The 20,515-nt window shown below is 44.9% G+C and overlaps 1 protein-coding gene across 1 annotated transcript in view; it reads right to left on the bottom strand.

Annotated features, from left to right (window-relative positions):
* The window catches only part of SEC13 (SEC13 homolog, nuclear pore and COPII coat complex component), a 50,369-nt gene extending 30,189 nt beyond the window's left edge, over window positions 1-20,180 (bottom strand). Inside the window, 7 exon segments of the mRNA XM_082344436.1 lie at window positions 5,402-5,535; window positions 5,984-6,135; window positions 8,831-8,946; window positions 17,069-17,113; window positions 19,812-19,895; window positions 19,897-19,941; window positions 19,944-20,180. Coding sequence (XP_082200562.1) covers window positions 5,402-5,535; window positions 5,984-6,135; window positions 8,831-8,946; window positions 17,069-17,113; window positions 19,812-19,895; window positions 19,897-19,941; window positions 19,944-20,165 — 798 coding nt within the window. The 5' untranslated portion in view covers window positions 20,166-20,180.
* Window positions 20,181-20,515: the final 335 nt, after the last annotated feature.

The following is a 20,515-nucleotide window of genomic DNA, read 5'->3' as shown; positions in this document are numbered from 1 at the left end:
AATACGTCCCAGACAAAGGAACAAGATAAAACCCCAGAACAACAACTAAGTGAAGTGGAGATAGGCAATATACCCAAAAAAGAATTCAGAGTAATGACAGTAAAGATGATCCAAGATCTTGGAAAAAGAACGGAGGCACAGACTGAGAAGATACAAGAAATGTTTAATAAAGGGCTAGAAGATCTAAAGAACAAAGAGAGATGGAAAATACAATAACTGAAATGAAAAATACACTAGAAGGAATCAATAGCAGAATAAGTGAGGCAGAAGAACGCTTAAGTGAGCTGGAAGACGGAATGGTGGAAATCACTGCCACGGAACAGAATGAAGAAAAAAGAATGAAAAGAAATGAGGACAGTCTAAGAGACCTCTGCCACAACATTAGATGCACCAACTTCATATTATGGGAGTCCCAGAAGGAGAAGAGAGAGAGAAAGGACCTGAGAAAATATTTGAAGAGATAATAGCTGAAAACTTCCCTAACGTGGGAAAGGAAAGTCACCCAGGTGCAGGAAGTGCAGGGTCCTAGGCAGAATAAACCCAAGGAGGAACAGGCTGAGACACATAATAATCAAATTGACAAAAATTAAAGACAGAGAAAATATTACAAGCAACAAGGGAAAAAAAAAAATAACACACAAGGGGAATTCCCATAAGGTTATCAGCTGATTTTTAAGCAGAAACCCTGCAGGCCAGAAGGGAGTGGCACAATATATTTAAAGTGATGAAGGGGAAGAACCTACAACCAAGAGTACTGTACCCAGCAAGGCTCTCATTCAGATTCGATGGAGAAATCACAAGCTTTACTGACAAGCAAAAGCTAAGAGATTTCAGCACCACCAGACAGCTTTGCAATAAATGCTAGAGGAACTTCTCTAGGCGCGGGAAAAAACGGCCACAACTAGAAACAGGAAAATTACGAATAGAAAAGCTCACCGGTAAAGGCAAACATACAGTAAAGGTAGGAAATCATCCAGGCACAAATATGACATCAAAACCAGCAATCATGAGAAGAGGAGAGGACAAATGCAGGAATGCATTTAAAATGAAAAGACCAGCAACTTAAAACAACCTTGTTTATATATAGACCGCTATATCAAAACCTCATGGTAACCACAAACTGAAAATCTACAATAGATACACACACAAAAAAGAAAACGGAATCCAAACGCAACACTAAAGTTAGTCATCAAATCACAAGAGAAAAACAAAAGAGGACGGGGAGAAAAAAGACCTACAAAAACAAATCCACAACAATTAGCAAAATGGCAGTAAGAACATACATATCAGTAATTACCTTAAACATAAGCGGATTAAATGCTCCAACCAAAAGACACAGACTGGCTGAATGGATACAAACTTTCAGTTATAAAATAAGTAAGTCATGGTGATGTGATGTACAGCTTGGCGACTAGTTAATACCTCAATAAAAAAAAGAAGTGATTAGTTAATACCTCAATAAAAAAAAGAAGTGATTAAAAAGATAATTATTGGTAAAAAAGAGAATGAACACATCTATCATCCCCAAGTTTCCTGGGATCCCTTTGCAATCCATCTCTGCCGCCCACACCCCCCAAGCTTAGCAACCACTGATCTGCTGTCACTACAGTTTGCTTTTCCATGCTATGAAATCACAGTATGAACTTTTTGTCTGATTTTTTTCCAGTCAGCATAATTATTTTAAAATTCATTTATCTTGTGTTTATCAATAGTCATTTCTTTTTATTGCTAGGTAGCATTTCTGTAGTATGGATATACCACAATTTGTTGACTCATTCACCTGTTCATACACATTTGGATTATTTCCAGGTTTTGGCTATTAAAGTTGCTATGAACTTTTGTATATAAGTCTTTGTGTGAACTTGAAAGTCAACTTTGCTAGTTATAAATCCTTGGCTCACACGTTCTTTCCTTGAGTATTGTAAATGTGTTCTCCATTTTCTCATGCACAGATCATTGCTGTTGAAAAGCCAGATAATCCAATTGTTTCCCTTGTAAGTTACATGGCTCCTTTAGCCTAGATGCCCAAAGGACTTTTTTTTTTTCCTGGAAGGCCAGTAATTTCACTATACTTAGGTCTTTTTGCTGGTGATTCTGGGTTGGTAGTCTTAAGTATAGGGTATGCTCTATATGTAGTTTCAAATATTGTTTTAAATTTTAAGGTAGTTTTCTTGATCAGTTTTTAGTATTTGTTCTGTTTTCTTCTTCTGGACTCCTAATATTCACGTTTGATCTCTGCTTGTCTTCACTTTTTGTCAAGATCTTTTTATTTCTTCATTTTTTCTTTTTTTCCCTTTTCACACTATTTCTCTTACGGCATTATCTGTTGTGTTTATTTGCTCTGGTATTCCTTCTAGTTTAGTCTTTATTTATGAAATAATTTTTAATTTCTAACTCTTTCCTGAGTTCTGTCACCTCATTTCTTCGGAGTCTTTCTAATTTTGATTTATGCTATTTTTTTTTTTGATTTATGCTATTTTTTAATGTCTTATGTCATTTAAAAAAAGTCTCTTAGCTTGATTGGAAATAGTGGGTGACAACTGGTTCTGTTTTTGTGGGCATGTCTTTCTTTCACTGCCTGTGAGAATGTTATTCTGCATATTCATTTTTTCTTAAAGGAAAAAACTTTCTTAAAGGAAAACTTTTGAGATTTCACCTCAAATACTTTTTTGTTATTTTTAAGTGAAATTAGTCTTCCTGATCAAATGAGGTTCAGGAGAGCCTTTCTAAGTCCAGAAGTGTCTGTTTTTGTGTAGTGGTAACAAATGTGACCGCTTGCTTCTGGGATTTCCTGGCTCTGTTCCTCTCCCCCACTTTGGTCTACATCCTCTCTTTCCTTTCAGTGTGTGTCCCTCTCTGGCTCTGTGTCCCTCTGCTCACGAGGGGCACTATTGTGGAAGCAAGCCCAGTGGCTCATGAGGGTCCGATTTCCCCAAGTCCCTTTAGTCTTTCTTTTGGTGGGCTCCCTGCACTCACCTGGTATGAGGTCCTGCAACCCCCAGGCCCCATGTCAGTTCTCCAAAGAAGAGATACAAATAGCCAATAAGCACATGAAAAGATGCCCAACACCATTAGTCATTGGAGAAATGCAAATCCAAACCACGATGAGGTACTACTTCACACCCACTTGGATGGCTATCATCAAAAAGAAGACAACAAGTGTTGGCAAGGATGTGGCGAAACTGAAATCCTCATACACTGCTGGCAGGAATGTAAAATGGTGCAGTTAATTTGGATAACAGTTAGCAGTACTTCAAAACGTTAAACACAGAGATTCCATGACTTGGCAATTCTACTCCCAAGTAGTTACCCAAGAAAGTTAAAAACACAAAAACGGACACACAAACGTTTGTAGGAGCATTATTCATAATAGCTAAAAATGATCACTAACTGATGAATGGCAAAATAAAATGTGTGTATTCACACAATGGAATATTATTCAGCCATAAAAAGGAATGAAGCACCGATACATGCTATGATATGGATGAACCTTGAAAACATGCGACGTGAAAGAAGTCAGTCACAAAAGACCACATACTGTATAATTCCATTTACAGGAAATGTCCAGAATAGGCAAATCCATAGAGACAGAAGGCAGATTAGCGTTGCTTGGGGCTAGGGGTAGGGTGGGGTGGACAGTAACTGCTAATGGGGTTTCTTTTTGGGTGATGAAAAAGATCTGGATATTAGCAGTGAGAGCTGTACAACTTCGTGAGTATATTAAAAACTACAGAACTGTATACTTCTAAGAAAGGGTGAATTTTATGATATGTGAATTTTATCTTAATTAAAAAAAAAAGTTACAGACAAAAGTACAAAATTCCTGTTCTCAAACAGCTGCTGTTCACCAACCGGCCAGCTATGCTTTCCAGTGAACACCTGTTGGCTCTTCTGGGGGTACTCCTCAGGTGTGCTGGAAGGCATCGCATTACTTCTTCCTCCTGCTCGGACGCCAATACCTCGCAGTCTTGCGGTTGTCAGTGGTCCATTGCTCTCTGCTTGTATTTTGGAGTTTGTGGAAATACCTTGTTACCCAGTTTTGTTGTTAACTGTTGTTCAGGAGGTTTTGGTTTTGCTACCTAGTTGCTCTGCTGGTTTCTATGCAAAGATTGGAAAAGACTCAAGCACTATGTTGCCATTCCCCACCATCTTCCCAGAAGCCTCTCAGCCTATTCAGTTTTGCAAGTTATTCAGCAGATGGGGATCACAGGGTCCCAAGTAACAAGACCCTGAGACAGGCTCCTGGGGCCTTGAAGGCTGGGCAGGCTGTGGACCCCCTGAATTTGAGAACTGCAAAAGTACAGTGTCAAACTTGGGGCTGCTGACTTCCATCTGGGTAGTTTTCAGAAGTGCTGGGGCCATGAAAGCTGGACTGCTGTGTAGGCAGAAGGTACATGGATTCCAGGGTTCTAACCTCAGCACAGTACCTTCTCTAAGTCGCTTACTTTTTCTAAGCCTCACTTACCTAATCATAAAATGAGAACAGGACTGGTTACCTTGCAAATCTGTACATTTGTTATTTTTTCCTTCATTCACAAACATTTGAGAGGATTACATGACATACAATAGACGCTCAATAAATGTGAGATTTCACCTCACTGTCCACCGTGCTTTCTTTCTTTCTTTTTTTAAATTTACTTAATTTACTTTATTTTATTTTTGGCCGCGTTGGGTCTTTGTTGCTGTGTGCGGGCTTTCTCTAGTTGTGGTGAGCGGGGGCTATTCTTCATTGTGGTGTGTGGGCTTCTCATAGCGGTGGCTTCTCTTGTTGCGGAGCATGGGCTCTAGGTGCGTGGGCTTCAGTAGTTGTGGTGCACGGGCTCAGTAGTTGCGGCGCACGGGCTTAGCTGCTCCGCGGCATGTGGGATCTTCCTGGACGAGGGCTTGAACCCGTGTCCCCTACATTAGCAGGTGGATTCTTAACCACTGTGCCACCAGGGAAGCCCCACTGTGCTTTCCTGACTGTTTTAACCTTAATGTCCAATGACTACAAGTAGAGAACGAAATTCCTATGATGATTTTTACCACCACTCAGTTCCAGGGGTCCCAGTGACCACTGCAGGCCATGTCAACTTGAGGTGTCCATAGCAAGAGTGGCAGTTAGGCAGCCTACTGCTGCCACCTGGCCAGTGCCCTGGCCCTCCACGACTTGGAGGAACCAGTGCCAACCCTGCCATGGGCTGAATGAGGCTGGTGCCAACTGGCCTCCCTGGATGCAGCCTGTCTGGCTTCAGAGCAGAGAGGCTCAGAGCTGCTCTCCCAAGCATGTCTGATCAGCAGCCCCCTCCCCTGGCCCACTGCACAGCAGTGACACTGTTCCTGCCACTCTCTAAGGAGTGAACAGGGGACACGTGGCAAGGCCACAGAGCTACCCCCTATACACAGGAAGGGTGTGACTTACAGTGTGAGCATTGTTGATCTTCTTCACTTCCCACTGGCCCAACCCAGTGTAAGTCAGCAGAGAGATGGCTCCATCCGAGCTCCCACAAGCTAGGATCAGGCCGTAGTCATGGGGGGCCCAGCACACAGAGTTTACTGCAGGAAGGAGGGAGGCACAGTGAGCAGACTTTCAGTGCTGAGACTTACTGTTGTACTAAATTTCTAAAAAAAAAAATTGTAGGGATCACCAGGGGGAGGTTGTAATTTTGTCAATTAAGGAGATTTAAAAAACCCATCACTAACATCATCATAAACTAAAGCCTATCTTATAATCTGAGAACAAGGCCAGTACTTAAAATGAATAAACCTTAAAAAACCAAAAATCTCGCTATGTTGTCTTTGCTTTTCTCATTTTGCTTTGGATTGGCTTTAGGTCTTAAGGCCTTACCTCTGCTGTGGACAGAGTAACAGAAAAGCAACTGAAGCCCAAGGGACAAACGAGGAGCATCACAAGGGGAAAGCCGAGCATTAGCCAAGACAGAGGACTCCCCCTCTCCCCCAGGGCCCCTCTGCCCGCCGCCCTCTCCTGCCACACTCAGTGTACCTGAGGAGTCGTGTCCCGTGTGCTCATGCGTCTTCTCCCAGGTGCCATTTTCCTCTTTCCAGATAATGACTTTCCGGTCGTAGGAGCACGATGCCAGGACATTGCCATACATGGGATGGGCCCAGGCCACTTGCCACACAGGACCCTCATGACTGCAAGGGGAGAGGGTCAGAGGTCGCTCAAATGGGCCAAAGGAACCCACAGTGCTCTGCCAGCCACTGCTTTGGACAGAAGTGAATGGCTTCTCAGGACAGAACTGCCTAAAAATTTCAAAACGGAGAGCTGTGTATAATGTCACTCCAAAAGGGACCGTCATTGGGCAGTGAGGACCCTGAGGCCGAAGGCGAGTCAGCCCCTCTGTCCCGACCCGGCAGAGCCCTCACCTGCCCCAGACGGTGGCCAGCATAGCCTACATCTACTGGCATCAGCACAGTCACCAACAGATCCAGGGTTCACCCCCACAAGTGCTCAGGATGTATCTGTAGATGAATCACTACTCATCTTCCCAGACGGTCACCTTCTTGAGGAGGCAGTAACTATTTCATTTTGATACTTGCCACTACTCTTTTAACTTTTTCAAAAGGCTTGTCTCTCTCTTCTCTTCCCATCTCTGTGCGTTCACTGTCTCAGCACGTACCCTGTGCTAGGCTCTGTACTGGGGCCGTCCCTCAGAACGGGGGGCACCCAGCATACAAGAGGTGGATGGCACAGAGGGGATGGGACAGGCTCTTTCACACCCACTCCACACTCACTAGCTGCTTGACTTTAGGCCAGGGCCATATCCTCTCTTTGGCTTTGTCTCTTAATAGAGATGTCAACAAGACTTCTTTCACATGGCGGTCATGAGGGAAATGTTAGTGATAACTCAGTAAACAGCTTAGAACAGTGCTTGGTACAAGAAAAGGAAAAAACACAAGCTTGGTGCCTGTTAGCTCTGAGCACTGCTCCCTGCTCACCCATTCAGCCCGGGACTGCTGACACTCAGAGCTCTCCTCCCTCCAGCTGGGACAATGGTCCATCCCCAGTCTCTACAAAGGAGCTGCTAATGAAACTCCTGTAGACTCAAACGTCCTACAACTAGCATAATTTTAACTGAGGGAACAAAGAATGGGGGCCTGAATTTATTACCCTCCAATATTTTTCATACTTTGAGCACAAGAAAAACACAGAGCAGAGGACCGAGTGACAGCAGACGTGCAGCCCCCGCCAGTGCTGGCAGCCAGGCCTCACCCTCAGAGCTCTCCGCTCAGCCACGGGCTACTGAGCAGGGAAGGCGGCATTCGGCTCCTCAGCCACTGGACTCCTGACACTCAGGAAGAGGTGGAACTTCTAGGCCTTTCTCCCTGAATGGCTACTGACTTAGCTATGTCTTTTTTAATCCATTCACAAACATGTACTGAACACCCACTTGTCAGCGATTCTTAACTTCTCCTGTGCAGTCTGGTGAACGTTATGGTCCCTTCTCAGAATAATGGATAAAATACATAGAACTATGATTATAAAGAAAACCCAATTATATTGATATACAGTTATCAAAACGTTAAAGAACAATTTATGTTATTAGTGATACGTGTGCTTCTTTGTTAACACTTTAAGTAACAAACTCTAGTGGCAAGTCTAATAACCATTCTAACTTCAAAGTAGTGATAAGCATAAATGCTGTTTTGAGAAAGCTACAACAACTGTAATGTGATATAAAAATATCTGTGACGGTATTCCCTGGTGGTGCGGTGGTTTAGGATCCGCCTGCCAATGCAGGGGACACGGGTTCGAGCCCTGGTCTGGGAAGATCCCACATGCCGTGGAGCAACTAAGCCCGTGTGCCACAACTACTGAGGCTGCACTCTAGAGCCCACGAGCCACAACTACTGAAGCCCGCGCGCCTAGAGCCCGTGCTCCGCAACAAGAGAAGCCACCACAATGAGAAGCTTGCGTGTCGCAATGAAGAGTAGCCCCCGCTCACCGCAACCAGAGAAAGCCCACATGCAGCAACAAAGACCCAACTCAGCCAAAAATAAATAAATAAATAAATTTATTAAAAAAAAAAAATCTATGACTCCTATTGGTAACAAAGTGACAGGTACTATGAATACTACTGTGGTTCCTGGCCTATAGCCATAATTGAAGGAAATGCTAAATATCAGAGTCACTGAAAATAAAGAGGTAATTTTTTCCCTTTCCCAGTTCACCACCTCCTGAATTCTACCCACAGAACCCTTGGAGATCCATGGTACCCAGGTTAAGAACCCCATCTACCTGAGGTAGTGAACTGAGGGAAAGCACTAGCGTGCGGCCACAAAAATGAGAGCCAGGATCTCAAGAATCTCAACAGCAAGAAAGGTAAATCAAACATTTGTAAATATTCACTGAGTACCTGCCATGGGCAAACAGGCAGAATTATGGGATTTATATAATTACTATTACATTCTTAGATCACCAGCCTTGAGTCACTTTAGATCATGTGGTAGCTAAACTTGTTTAAAAAAAAAAAAGCTAGTTTCCCACTTTTGAAAATAGCAGTGGCCGCTGGACGCTTGTTGCAAGTAGGCTCTACCTGGGCGGAGACAGCGGCAGCCTGTGTTGGGGGTGAGTGGGTGGAGGCTCTGGGAGCCTATAACTGACTCCCTCGCCCCAGGTCTGCCAGTGGGCATTTGGGCGGCAGAATTGGCATTCGCTCCTGGCTCCATCGGCCTGGGATACCTGATGAGGGCAGCCGGCTGGCTGGGACCAGGTGTCCTCTCCGCTGACTGCACTGCGGGCTGCTCTGATCTGGCCCTCGGCCCTTCCTGCCACGTCTGAGAAGCCCAAACACTCTCTGAGACCTTGCCCGGGGTCGGCTGCACTCACCCCCTGAGGTCGGCGATGAGGATCTGCCCTCCGTTGCGCACGTCGAAGATCTTCACGGACCTGTCTGATGAGCAGGTTGCCAGGCGGGTGCCGTAGTAGTCCATCTGGGCGTCATGCTGCAAAGAGAGGACGGCTCGGGAAGCCGGCAGGCTGGGCGGAGGGGCGTGGGGTGGGGGCAGTCACCAGGACTGAGTCTAGTGTGGACCAGAATCTACCTGAAATTAATCAAACCTCAAAGAACCATCACTATCGGGCAGGAAGCTAGCATGCCAACATTCTCACTTCTCTGACAGGTAATTTCCTTCTGAAAGGGACAAGAAAAACCACACCCAGCTGCTTTTAGACCCTTTACATCACAGGGGAAGTCCTTCCCAACCCTGTTCTGCAGGGAGGGTATGGGAGAAAAGAAGATTGCCTAGCTTCCCTCCTCTTCCTCCTTCCTCACGCCCCACTGTGCTCTGAGGCTCCGTGGCTGCCAGGGAGGTTTGGCTCAGCGCCAGAACCCAGGGCTAATGCTGACCCAAAGAAGCAGGCCACTGACTGCCTGCAGGCCCCAGTCAGGTCCTCCATGATGCACATCTGGCCTGCACACACGGTTCCATTCAGACATTAGGCTCCTTCCTCCACCCATGGCCCTGGATCCTTTGTGGACCTTTGTTCCTGGGTTTCTACTTGACCTTTTCCCTAGTAGTGTGCCCAGTACCCCAGACTCTCCACTCATGCCTTAAATGTCACTGGTCCCATCACTGATGAACCGACGTCATCGATGCTGCCTGGCCATCCAGACCTAGGGCTGGGCCCTGCTCACAGCTCCTTTTCCATCTGGGCGATGGCTCCTCTGAGCCAATCCACCTGCTGCCTCACTGTACTTACTGGCCCCTCCTGTTTGCTGGCCCTGCCTATTCCAATGGATGACACTTTCTTCACTGTTGCACCTTGGGGGTTTCAGGAACTATTAGCTGTCACTCTTGCGGTCATCAGGGGCAATCACATCCTTTCAAAGGGAAGCAATCATTTCGTCTGCTTCAACATTCCTTCCTCACCTCCCTACCCAAGGAAAACATCCTGATTCTTCTTGGGAGGTCAATCCCCTCCACCATTCCAGGTCTTGGCTTCTTGGAAGGTAGGCATGGCAGGTGTTAAGACAGAGCTTCTCTGCAAGTGTTTTCAGAAGCACTGCTCCTGCAGAGTGCTATCACACACTTTGGGAGGAAGTAGGGCAAAGAACCTAAGAGATTTAAATCCTATATCAAGTTATCTGCTGTGCAACCTTAGGAAAATTCCCTAATACCCTTGAACCTAGTTTCCTTATCTTTAAGTGGAGTTAATGATGGCATCGACTTTGAGGGTTGTTATGAAGGTTAAATGAGAAGTATTCAGCATGGGGTGTGATGCACAGTGAGCATGCAGACGTCAGTCATTACTGCTTTGTCTCATCTGTTCCCCAAGATGAACCCACAGACAGAGGTAGCATATCCATACTTTTCCCCATCTTAGCTATGAGGAAATCAGGGCTGGCTCAGAAAAGTTAAGAGACTGACTAGGAGTTTGGTTCAAGATGGCAGAGTAGAAGGACATGCCCTCACTCTCTCTTGTGAGAGCACTGGATTCACAACTAACTGCTGAACAATCATGGACAGGAAGACACTGGAACTCACCAAAAAAGATACCCCCCATGCAAAGACAAAGGAGAAGCCACAATGAGACAGGAGGAGGGGCGCAATCACAATACAATCAAATCCCATAACTGCTGGGTGGGTGATTCACAAACTGGAGAACACTTATACCACAGAAGTCCACCCACTGGAGTGAAGGTTCTGAGCCCCACGTCAGGCTTCCCAACCTACGAGTCCGGCAATGGGAGGAGGAATTCAGACTTGGAAGGCTAGCGGGATTTGACTGCAGGACTTCACCAGGACTGGGGGAAACAGAGACTCCCCTCTTGGAGGGCACACACAAAGTAGTGTGTGCATCAGGACCCAGGGGAAGGAGCAGTGACCCCATAGGAGACTGAACCAGACCTACCAGCTAGGGTTGGAGGGTCTCCTGCAGAGGCAGGGGGTGGCTGTGTCTCACCGTGAGGACAAGGACACTGGCGGCAGAAGTTCTGGGAAGTACTCCTTGGTGTGAGTCCTCCCAGAGTCTGCCATTAGCCCCACCAAAGAGCCAGGTAGGTTCCAGTGTTGGGTCGCCTCAGGCCAAACAACCAACAGGGAGGGAACCCAGCCCCACCCATCAGCAGACAAGTGGATTAAAGTTTTACTGAGCTCTGCCCACCAGAGCAACACCCAGCTCTACCCACCATCAGTCCCTCCCATCAGGAAACTTGCACAAGCCTCTTAGATAGCCTCATCCACCAGAGGGCAGACAGCAGAAGCAAGAAGAACTACAATTCGGCAGCCTGTGGAACAAAAACCAAATTCACAGAAAGACAGACAAGATGAAAAGGCAAAGGACTTTGTACCAGATGAAGGAACAAGATAAAACCCCAAAAAAACAACTAAATGAAGTGGAGACAGGCAACCTTGCAGAAAAAGAATTCAGAATAATGATAGTGAAGATGATCCAGGACCTCGGAAGAAGAATGGAGGCAAAGATCGAGAAGATGCAAGAAAATGTTTAACAAAGACATACAAGAATTGAAGAACAAACAAACAGAGATGAACAATATAATAACTGAAATGAAAAATACACTAGAAGGAATCAACAGCAGAATAATTGAGGCAGAAGAACGGATAAGTGACCTGGAAGACAGAATGGTGGAATTCACTGCTGCGGAACAGAATAAACAGAAAAGAAAGAAAAGAAATGAAGACAGCCTAAGAGACCTCTGGGACAACATTAAACGCAACAACATGCTCACTATAGGGGTCCCAGAGGAGAAGAGAGAGAGAAAGGACCTGAGAAAATATTTGAAGAGATTATAGTGGAAAACTTCCCTAACATGGGAAAGGAAATAGCCACCCAAGTCCAGGAAGCGCAGAGAGTCCCATACAGGATAAACCCAAGGAGAAACACGCCGAGACACATAGTAATCAAACTGGCAAAAATTAAAGACAAAGAAAAATTACTGAAAGCAGCCAGGGAAAAAAGACAAATAACATACAAGGGAACTCCCATAAGGTTAACAGCTGATTTCTCGGCAGAAACTCTACAAGCCAGAAGGGAGTGGCACGATATAATTAAAGAGATGAAAGGGAAGAACCTACAACCAACATTACTCTACCCAGCAAGGATCTCATTCAGATTCGACGGAGAAATCAAAAGCTTTACAGACAAGCAAAAGCTAAGAGAATTCAGCACCACCAAACCAGCTCTACAGCAAATGCTAAAGGAACTTCTCTAAGTGAGAAACACAAGAGAAGAAAAGGACCTACAAAAACAAACCCACAACAATTAAGAAAATGGTAATAGGTACATATCGATAATTACCTTAAATGTGAATGGATTAAATGCTCCAACCAAATGACACAGGCTCACTGAATGGATGCAAAAACAAGACCCATAGATATGCTGCCTACAAGAGACCCACTTCACACCTAGGGACACGTACAGACTGACAGTGGGGGGATGGAAAAAGATATTCCATGCAAATGGAAATCAAAAGAAAGCTGGAGTAGCAATACTCATATCAGATAAAATAGACTTCAAAATAAAGAATGTTACAAGAGACAAGGAAGGACACTACATCATGATCAAGGGATCAATCCAAGAAGAAGATATGACAATTATAAATATATATGCACCCAACATAGGAGCACCTCAATACATAAGGCAACTGCTAACAGCTATAAAAGAGGAAATCGACAATAACACAATAATAGTGGGGGACTTTAACACCTCACTTACACCAATGGACAGATCATCCAAACAGAAAATTAATAAGGAAACACAAGCTTTAAATGACACCATAGACCAGATAGATTTAATTGGTATTTATAGGACATTCCATTCAAAAACAGCAGATACACTTTCTTCTCAAGTGCACATGGAACATTCTCCAGGACAGATCACATCTTGGGTAACAAATCAAGCCTCAGTAAATTTAAGAAAATTGAAATCCTATCAAGCATCTTTTCTGACAAAAACACTATGAGATTAGAAATCAATTACAGAGGAAAAAAACGTAAAAAACACAAACACATGGAGGCTAAACAATACGTTACTAAGTAACCAAGAGATCACTGAAGAAATCAAAGAGGAAATCAAAATATACCTAGAAACAAATGACAATGAAAACACGACGATCCAAAGCCTATGGGATGCAGCAAAAGCAGTTCTCAGAGGGAAGTTTATAGCAATACAAGCCTACCTCAAGAAACAACAAACATCTCAAATAAACAATATAACCTTACACCTAAAGGAACTGGAGAAAGAAGAACAAACAAAACCCTAAGTTAGTAGAAGGAAAGAAATCATAAAGATCAGAGCAGAAATAAATGAAATAGAAACAAAGTAAACAATAGCAAAGATCAATAAAACTAAAAGCTGGTTCTCTGAGAAGATAAAATTGATAAACCTTTAGCCAGAATCATCAAGAAAAAGAGGGAGAGGACTCAAATCAATAAACTCAGAAATGCAAAAGGAGAAGTTACAACAGACACGGCAGAAATACAAAGCATCCTAAGAGACTGCTATAAGCAACTCTATGCCAATAAAATGGACAACCTGGAAGAAATGGACAAATTCTTAGAAAGGTATAACCTTCCAAGACTGAACCAGGAAGAAACAGAAAATATGAACAGACGAATCACAAGTAATGAAATTGAAACTGTGATTAAAAATCTTCCAACAAACAAAAGTCCAGGACCAGATGGCTTCACAGGTGAATTCTATCAAACATTTAGAGAAGAGCTAACACCCATCCTTCTCAAACTCTTCCAAAAAATTGCAGAGGAAGGAACACTCCCAAACTCATTCTACGAGGCCACCATCACCCTGATACCAACACCAGACAAAGATACTACAGAAAAAGAAAATTACAGACCAATATCACTCATGAATATAGATGCAAAAATCCTCAACAAAATACTCGCAAACAGAATCCAACAACACATTAAAAGGATCATACACCATGAGCAAGTGGGATTTACCCCAGGGATGCAAGGATTCTTCAATATATGCAAATCAATCAATGTGATACACCATATCAACAAATTGAAGAAGACAAATCATATGATCATCTCAGTAGATGCAGAAAAAGCTTTTGACAAAACTCAACACCCATTTATGATAAAAACTCTCCAGAAAATGGGCATAGAGGGAACCTACCTCAACATAATAAAGCCCATCTACGACAAACCCACAGCAAACATCATTCTCAATGGTGAAAAACTGAAACCATTTCCTCTAAGATCAGGAACGAGACAAGGATGTCCACTCTCACCACTATTATTCAATGTAGTTTTGGAAGTCCTAGCCATGGCAATCAGAGAAGAAAAAGAAATAAAAGGAATACAAGTTTGAAAAGAAGAAGTAAAACTATTACTGTTTGCAGATGACATGATACTATACATAGAGAATCCTAAAGATGACACCAGAAAACTACTAGAGCTAATCAATGAATTTGGTAAAGTTGCAGGATACAAAATTAACGCACAGAAATCTCTTGCATTCCTAGACACTAACGACGAAGAATCTGAAAGAGAAATTAAGGAAACACTCCCATTTACCATTGCAACAAAAAGAATAAAATGCCTAGGAATAAACTGACCTAGGGAGACAAAAGACCTGTATGCAGAAAACTATAAGACACTGATGAAAGAAATTAAAGATGATACAAACAGATGGAGAGATACAGCATGTTCTTAGATTGGAAGAATCAATATTGTGAAACTGACTATACTACCCAAAGCAATCTACACATTCAATGCAATCCCTATCAAATCACCAATGGCATTTTTTACGGAACTAGAACAAATCATCTTAAAATTTGTATGGAGACACAAAAGACCCCGAATAGCCAAAGCAGTCTTGAGGGAAAAAAACAGAGCTGGAGGAATCAGACTCGCTGACTTCAGACTATCCTACGAAGTTATAGTAATCAAGACAATATGGTACTGGCACAAAAACAGAAATACAGATCAATGGAACAGGATAGAAAGCCCAGAGATAAACCCACACAACTATGGTCAACTAATTTATGACAAAGGAGGCAAGGATATGCAATGGAGAAAAGACAGTCTTTTCAGTAAGTGCTGCTGGGAAAACTGGACAGCTACATGTAAAAGAATGAAATTAGAACACTCCTTAACACCATACACAAAAATAAACTCAAAATGGATTAGAGACCTAAATGTAAGACTGGACACTATAAAACTCTTAGAGGAAAACATAGGAAGAACACTCTTTGACATAAATCACAGCAAGATCTTTTTGGATCCACCTCCTAGAGTAATGGAAATAAAACCAAAAATAAACAAATGGGACCTAATGAAACTTCAAAGCTTTTGCACAGCAAAGGAGACTACAAACAAGACAAAAAGACAACCCTCAGAATGGGAGAGAATATTTGCAAATGAATCAATGGACAAAGGATTAATTTCCAAAATATATAAACAGCTCATGCAGCTCAATATTAAAAAAACAAACAACCCAATCCAAAAAATGGGCAGAAGACCTAAACAGACATTTCTCTAAGAACGACATACAGATGGCCAAGAAGCACATGCAAAGCTGCTCAACATGACTAATTATTAGAGAAATGCAAATCAAAACTACAATGAGGTATCACCTCACACCAGTGAGAATGGGCATCATCAGAAAATCTACAAACAACAAATGCTGGACAGGGTGTGGAGAAAAGGGGAACCTCTTGCACTGTTGGTGGGAATGTAAATGGATACAGCCACTAGGGAAAACAGTGTGGAGGTTCCTTAAAAAACTAAAAATAGAATTACCATATGACCCAGCAATCCCACTACTGGGCATATACCCAGAGAAAACCATAATTCAAAAAGACACATGCACCCCAACGTTCACTTCAGCACTATTTACAATAACCAGGTCATGGAAGCAACCTAAATGCCCATCGACAGACGAATGGATAAAGATGTGGTACATATATGTAACGGAATATTACTCAGCCATTAAACGGAACGAAATTGGGTCATTCGTAGAGACGTGGATGGATCTAGAGACTGTCATACAGAGTGAAGTCAGAAAGAGAAAAACAAATGTCGTATACTACCGCATATATGTGGAACCTAGAAAAATGGTACAGATGAACCGGTTTGCAGGGCAGAAATAGAGACACAGATGTAGAGAACAAACGTATGGATACCAAGGGGGGAAAGTGGCGGCGGGGTGGTGGTGGTGTGATGAATTGGGAGATTGGGATTGACATATATACACCAATATGTATAAAATGGATCACTAATGAGAACTTGCTGTATAAAAAAATAAAATAAAATTCAAAAAAAAAAAAAAAAAAAAAAAAAGAGATTGACTAGGGATCTCAGACCGGATCTTCCTACCCAAGGTGCCATGCTGTCTCCAAGGAGGTGTGGTCTCACAGCTAGAACACACATGATCCCATCCAGGGAACTTACAATTCTGAGACTAGGCAGCCCCTCAGAAACTCAAAAGCAACGGCTGGTGGGAAGGTTGTGAGGGCAGGATACCTGGGATGAAATGCTGTAGGCTGACTGACCTGGGTCCTGTTCAGAGGCTACCTGGACTCCTTGCCCTGCAAGAAGCAGAGTCCACATCTTTGCTGCCGGAGACTTGAACCTCGGGACCTTCTCCCACAGCCCTGTTGTCTTACACCAAACCCTATGTTTGCCTCTCAGGAAACGCCTTGAGTTAATGACTTCTGGTTCAAAGAGTACTGTCTGGCCCGCTGTCTGTGGCGGTCCTACCTGGCTCTGCCTTTGTATTGAGTCATTTTCCTATTTTTTTCTTCCCTTTCCAATGGGGCTAAGAAGTGACAGCAGGAGGAAGATAGGTGGGAAGACTAATTCAAACCTCTGCACCCACGCCCATCCCATCCCAGAGACGGCTACTTTTTGGCCAGGAGACTGAGGACCTTGAGCTACAAACTGTTTCCAGGTTTCTCCTGCCATACAGTGACCAGACTATCACAGCCCTGCCAACTCAGAGGGCACTGCTGGGAGACTGACCATACCCCTCAGGTTACAGCCTAACTAGCAAAGGCTGCAAAGCCACAGTGGATTCATAAATGATCAACAGAAATGCCCATGTCCACAGCATGTGAGGAAGGGCTAAAGGAATACTTACAATCATGTCCTCATGGGAAGTATCCACGGTGTTAATTACTGACACCTAGAACCAAAGATATTGTTGGTAAATGCACTGATAGTAGTTAGAATGCAATCATCTCATTGAACCCACTGATCATTTTTAAAGTTCTTGACTGTATCTGTTCATTCATTTATTCATTCAGTAAATGTTCACTCTAAGTGCCTTCATTTTGCCTAGTGCTGTGCCAGGAACTGGAGATGCAGACACGAAAAAGAGGTACTTCTTGCCCCTGAGAAACCTACACATAAGTAACCCCAACAAAGCAAGATAAATACTTTAATGGTGGTTAACATGTGCTATAGCAGTCTGAGGGGCTGGTGGTGGTGGACATAAACTGGGGCTCAGATGATGAGGAATTTGCCAGGTGGCACAGGGGAAAAAAGTACAGTCCAATCAGAGGGCATAACATGAGCAAAGGGGGGATGGCGGCATGAGAGGTCCTGGCTACATTTGAGGCTGAAGAGGGACCCTGAGGGAGCTGTGGCTGGGGTTCCTTCCTGGACGACAGAGCCTCTGATGTTCCAGGCAGTTTTTTGTGTAACAGGGTTAACACCTAACACTTTGATTAATTGGTTCAATTGATTCTCCTGAGGCTGCTCCCTGGCACACCATCTGTGACAGAGCCCAGTCTGTAGGGCTGGAACAGAGCTGCCATGGTCATCACCTTCCTACCCATTCTCTGATGTTCAGCTCAAATTACGCTGCCCCCGCCCCTCGCCATCTTGAAGATTCCCAGATTCCCCAACTGGCTGGATTCCTCTGAATATCAACAATGAATGTCTACAACACTTTACACTGTTTCTTCTCCCAACTAGAAGGTGAGCTCCCTGGAGCCAGGGTCGGTGTCACTGGCCGTTCTGAATCCTCTCCAATCACCCAGCACAGTGCTTTGCAAACAGAAGGAACTCAGTGACTATCTGCTGAATGAATAAGTAAATGAACAAAAGTGCACAGTTTTACTTTGTTCAACCACTATTCTCTCAAAACTCTTGGGGTAGAAAAGGGACGGAAAAGGAGGTTTCAGACTGGAAATGATATTTCTTACCATTTCCCCCATTTCATCTTTTTCCAGCACAAGCCCTGCAGGTATAAAGTCTGACCTGACTTTTCAGAAAGGTGGATACTGGAAGAGGATGGCTGCAAAGCAGTTCAAAAGGTACATGTCAAGTAAGCATAGGTTCTCTCACCAAAGTCTAGATGCCCTACAAAGCAGGCCCCCGAGGTCTGCAAAGGCAAGTAAGGAAGATAAAGAGAAGCATCTCCTACGTGTGCCAAGCTGTCCGGGTTACAAAGTACTCTCACATGTGCACTGGGAAGGCCGAAGGGCAGAGTTCATCAGAGCTGTCCGATGGACTAAGGAGATGAAGAAGCCCAGGGAACAGAAAGCACCTACTCAAGTTACAGAGCTAGTTAAAGGTGGAGCTGGGAGAACAGCCCCACCTGCTAACTCCCAGCCCACAAAGCTTTCCACTAGACTAGGCTGCCCATCTAGTCCTTACATCCAATTCCCTAAATCAATGGCTGAGGGCTAAGCAGAGGCAGGAAGAAAGCTTACTGATAGTTTCATACTAGTTCGCCAGAGGACCTTGGAGATAACCAGCATTTATTTTGAACCACTCTCACGCACCAACCAGGATTGATGAACAAGTGCTTTTTTTTTTTTAAAGCTCTTAAAAAAAAAAAAGTCCCTCCTCCTAAGCACCTCAAGATGTCCGGTCTTCCTTAAGCAGTAAAAGACAGCCCTCAAAACAATTCAGCTCTTCAGAATTACTTAATGAGTTAAACACTCATTTAAAAAGAGCTGAGTGTCAGGTGTAAGAGACTCCAACTCTACTTAGCAGCTGAAGAATCCGAGACCAAAAAAACCCCGAGAAATTTAAAACCCAGTGCCCTGCAAAGCAAGAACCAAACCCAGCGTCCAGACTTCTGGGTTCACCCATGTTTCCTCAAAAACACAGGCACAGCCATTTTCCCGAGAGTACCGGCTTACTGAACCCCCCCTCTGTGCCAGGCTCAGGCTAGATGCTTCTATCCATTAGTTCCCACTGGCGGTCATTCACTGGATGAGTAAGTGTGGAGTGAATGTACACTGTGGATACCACAGAGGTTTAAAAGCCCGAGCCCTTGCCTCACAGGGGCATTCAGCTCATCCTTACATCAGTTTCCTGAAGTGCCCGTCATACCTCGGGGCCCTGGGCTAAGCACCTGTTCCACAAACATCTCTGCTGGGAGAGGCGGGAGGTGGGAGAAGGGAATGGTTGTGAGGGTTTGAATCTCAGCTCTGCCACTCGTTCCCTGTGCAAGAGGCTCCACCTCTCTGAACCTCCAGCTTCCTCATTTGTCAAAGGTCGATAATAACAGCCCCGACTTCATGGGGCTGTTAGTAGGCTGAGATTAGGAACAATGCTTGGAACCTACTAAGGGCTCAGGCCACAGTAGCCCCAACGGTGTTTGGGGTTTTGTTTTCAATTGTTGGGGAAAGAGAAGGAAAAGAAGCAGCAGACGCGGCCCGCAGAGTTCTGGGAGGTTCCGCGGCCTCCGTCTGGCCTCCCCCTCCGAAAGGTCCGGACGGGCAGGGCCAGAGCCCCCCAGACCCGAAGCGGTGCGGGAGAGCTGAACGGCCCCAGCTCGGGGCTTGAACCTTAGCGCGGCGAGGAACCCGGGAGGGCTGCGACTACGGCCAGAACTCCGCTCGGCGACCCCGGCCCCAAGCACTCACCATGGTTGCGGCGGCGGCGGCGGCGGCGGCGGCGGCAGCGGCGGCAGCTCCAGGCCTCGGACGTGGCAAGTCCCGGCGGCGCCTCGGAACAGCTCACTTCCGGTGCCGGGCTAGCAGGCCGCCGGGCCGCGCGCAGGAGCCTCCGGGCAGCAGCCCGCTCCGCTCGCACAAAGGTTCCGTCCTTTCTGGGGCGGTGCCAAGCCTTCCCACGGCCCCTCCCCTTCTCCGTGCGTAACGCTCGAGAGCAAAGGGGTGGGACTCTCGTTTTCCAGGCAAGCCAAGTCCGGGACTTGAAATCTGAAGCTCTAACCTGTCTTCCCTCGTGACCAACCCTTCCCTTTTCCTGAGATCCATACATGAAAAAAGGGACTCATACGTAACTACACCTCCACCCACCTCTCTGCGGTTCTGGGTGCGACTGGCCTTATGATGAACAATTTAGGATGACTAATTTTGGGAATAGTGGCCAGACTGGTCTTAGTGCTTCCTTGTCAGTCTCTCCTCAGGACCCAAGGCTGGGACCAGGGGCAAAGAAGCCCAGGGATTAACCCCCTAGCCAGAGGCTCAGCCTCTCGCCCTGCCCTCTCCAAGCCAGAGGACCCATGCCTTCAAAGTGCCCCTTCCTCATAGCTCTGGGATCCTGTGAGTCTGGCCCACCGGGTAGATTCCCCAGGCAAGGAAGGATCTCAGCCAGACTCCTGCAG

Source organism: Balaenoptera borealis (genome assembly GCF_965194805.1).
Source record: "Balaenoptera borealis genome assembly, chromosome: 12".
NCBI classification, from domain to species: Eukaryota; Metazoa; Chordata; class Mammalia; order Artiodactyla; family Balaenopteridae; genus Balaenoptera; species Balaenoptera borealis.
This window is presented reverse-complemented; position numbering and strand designations above follow the sequence as displayed.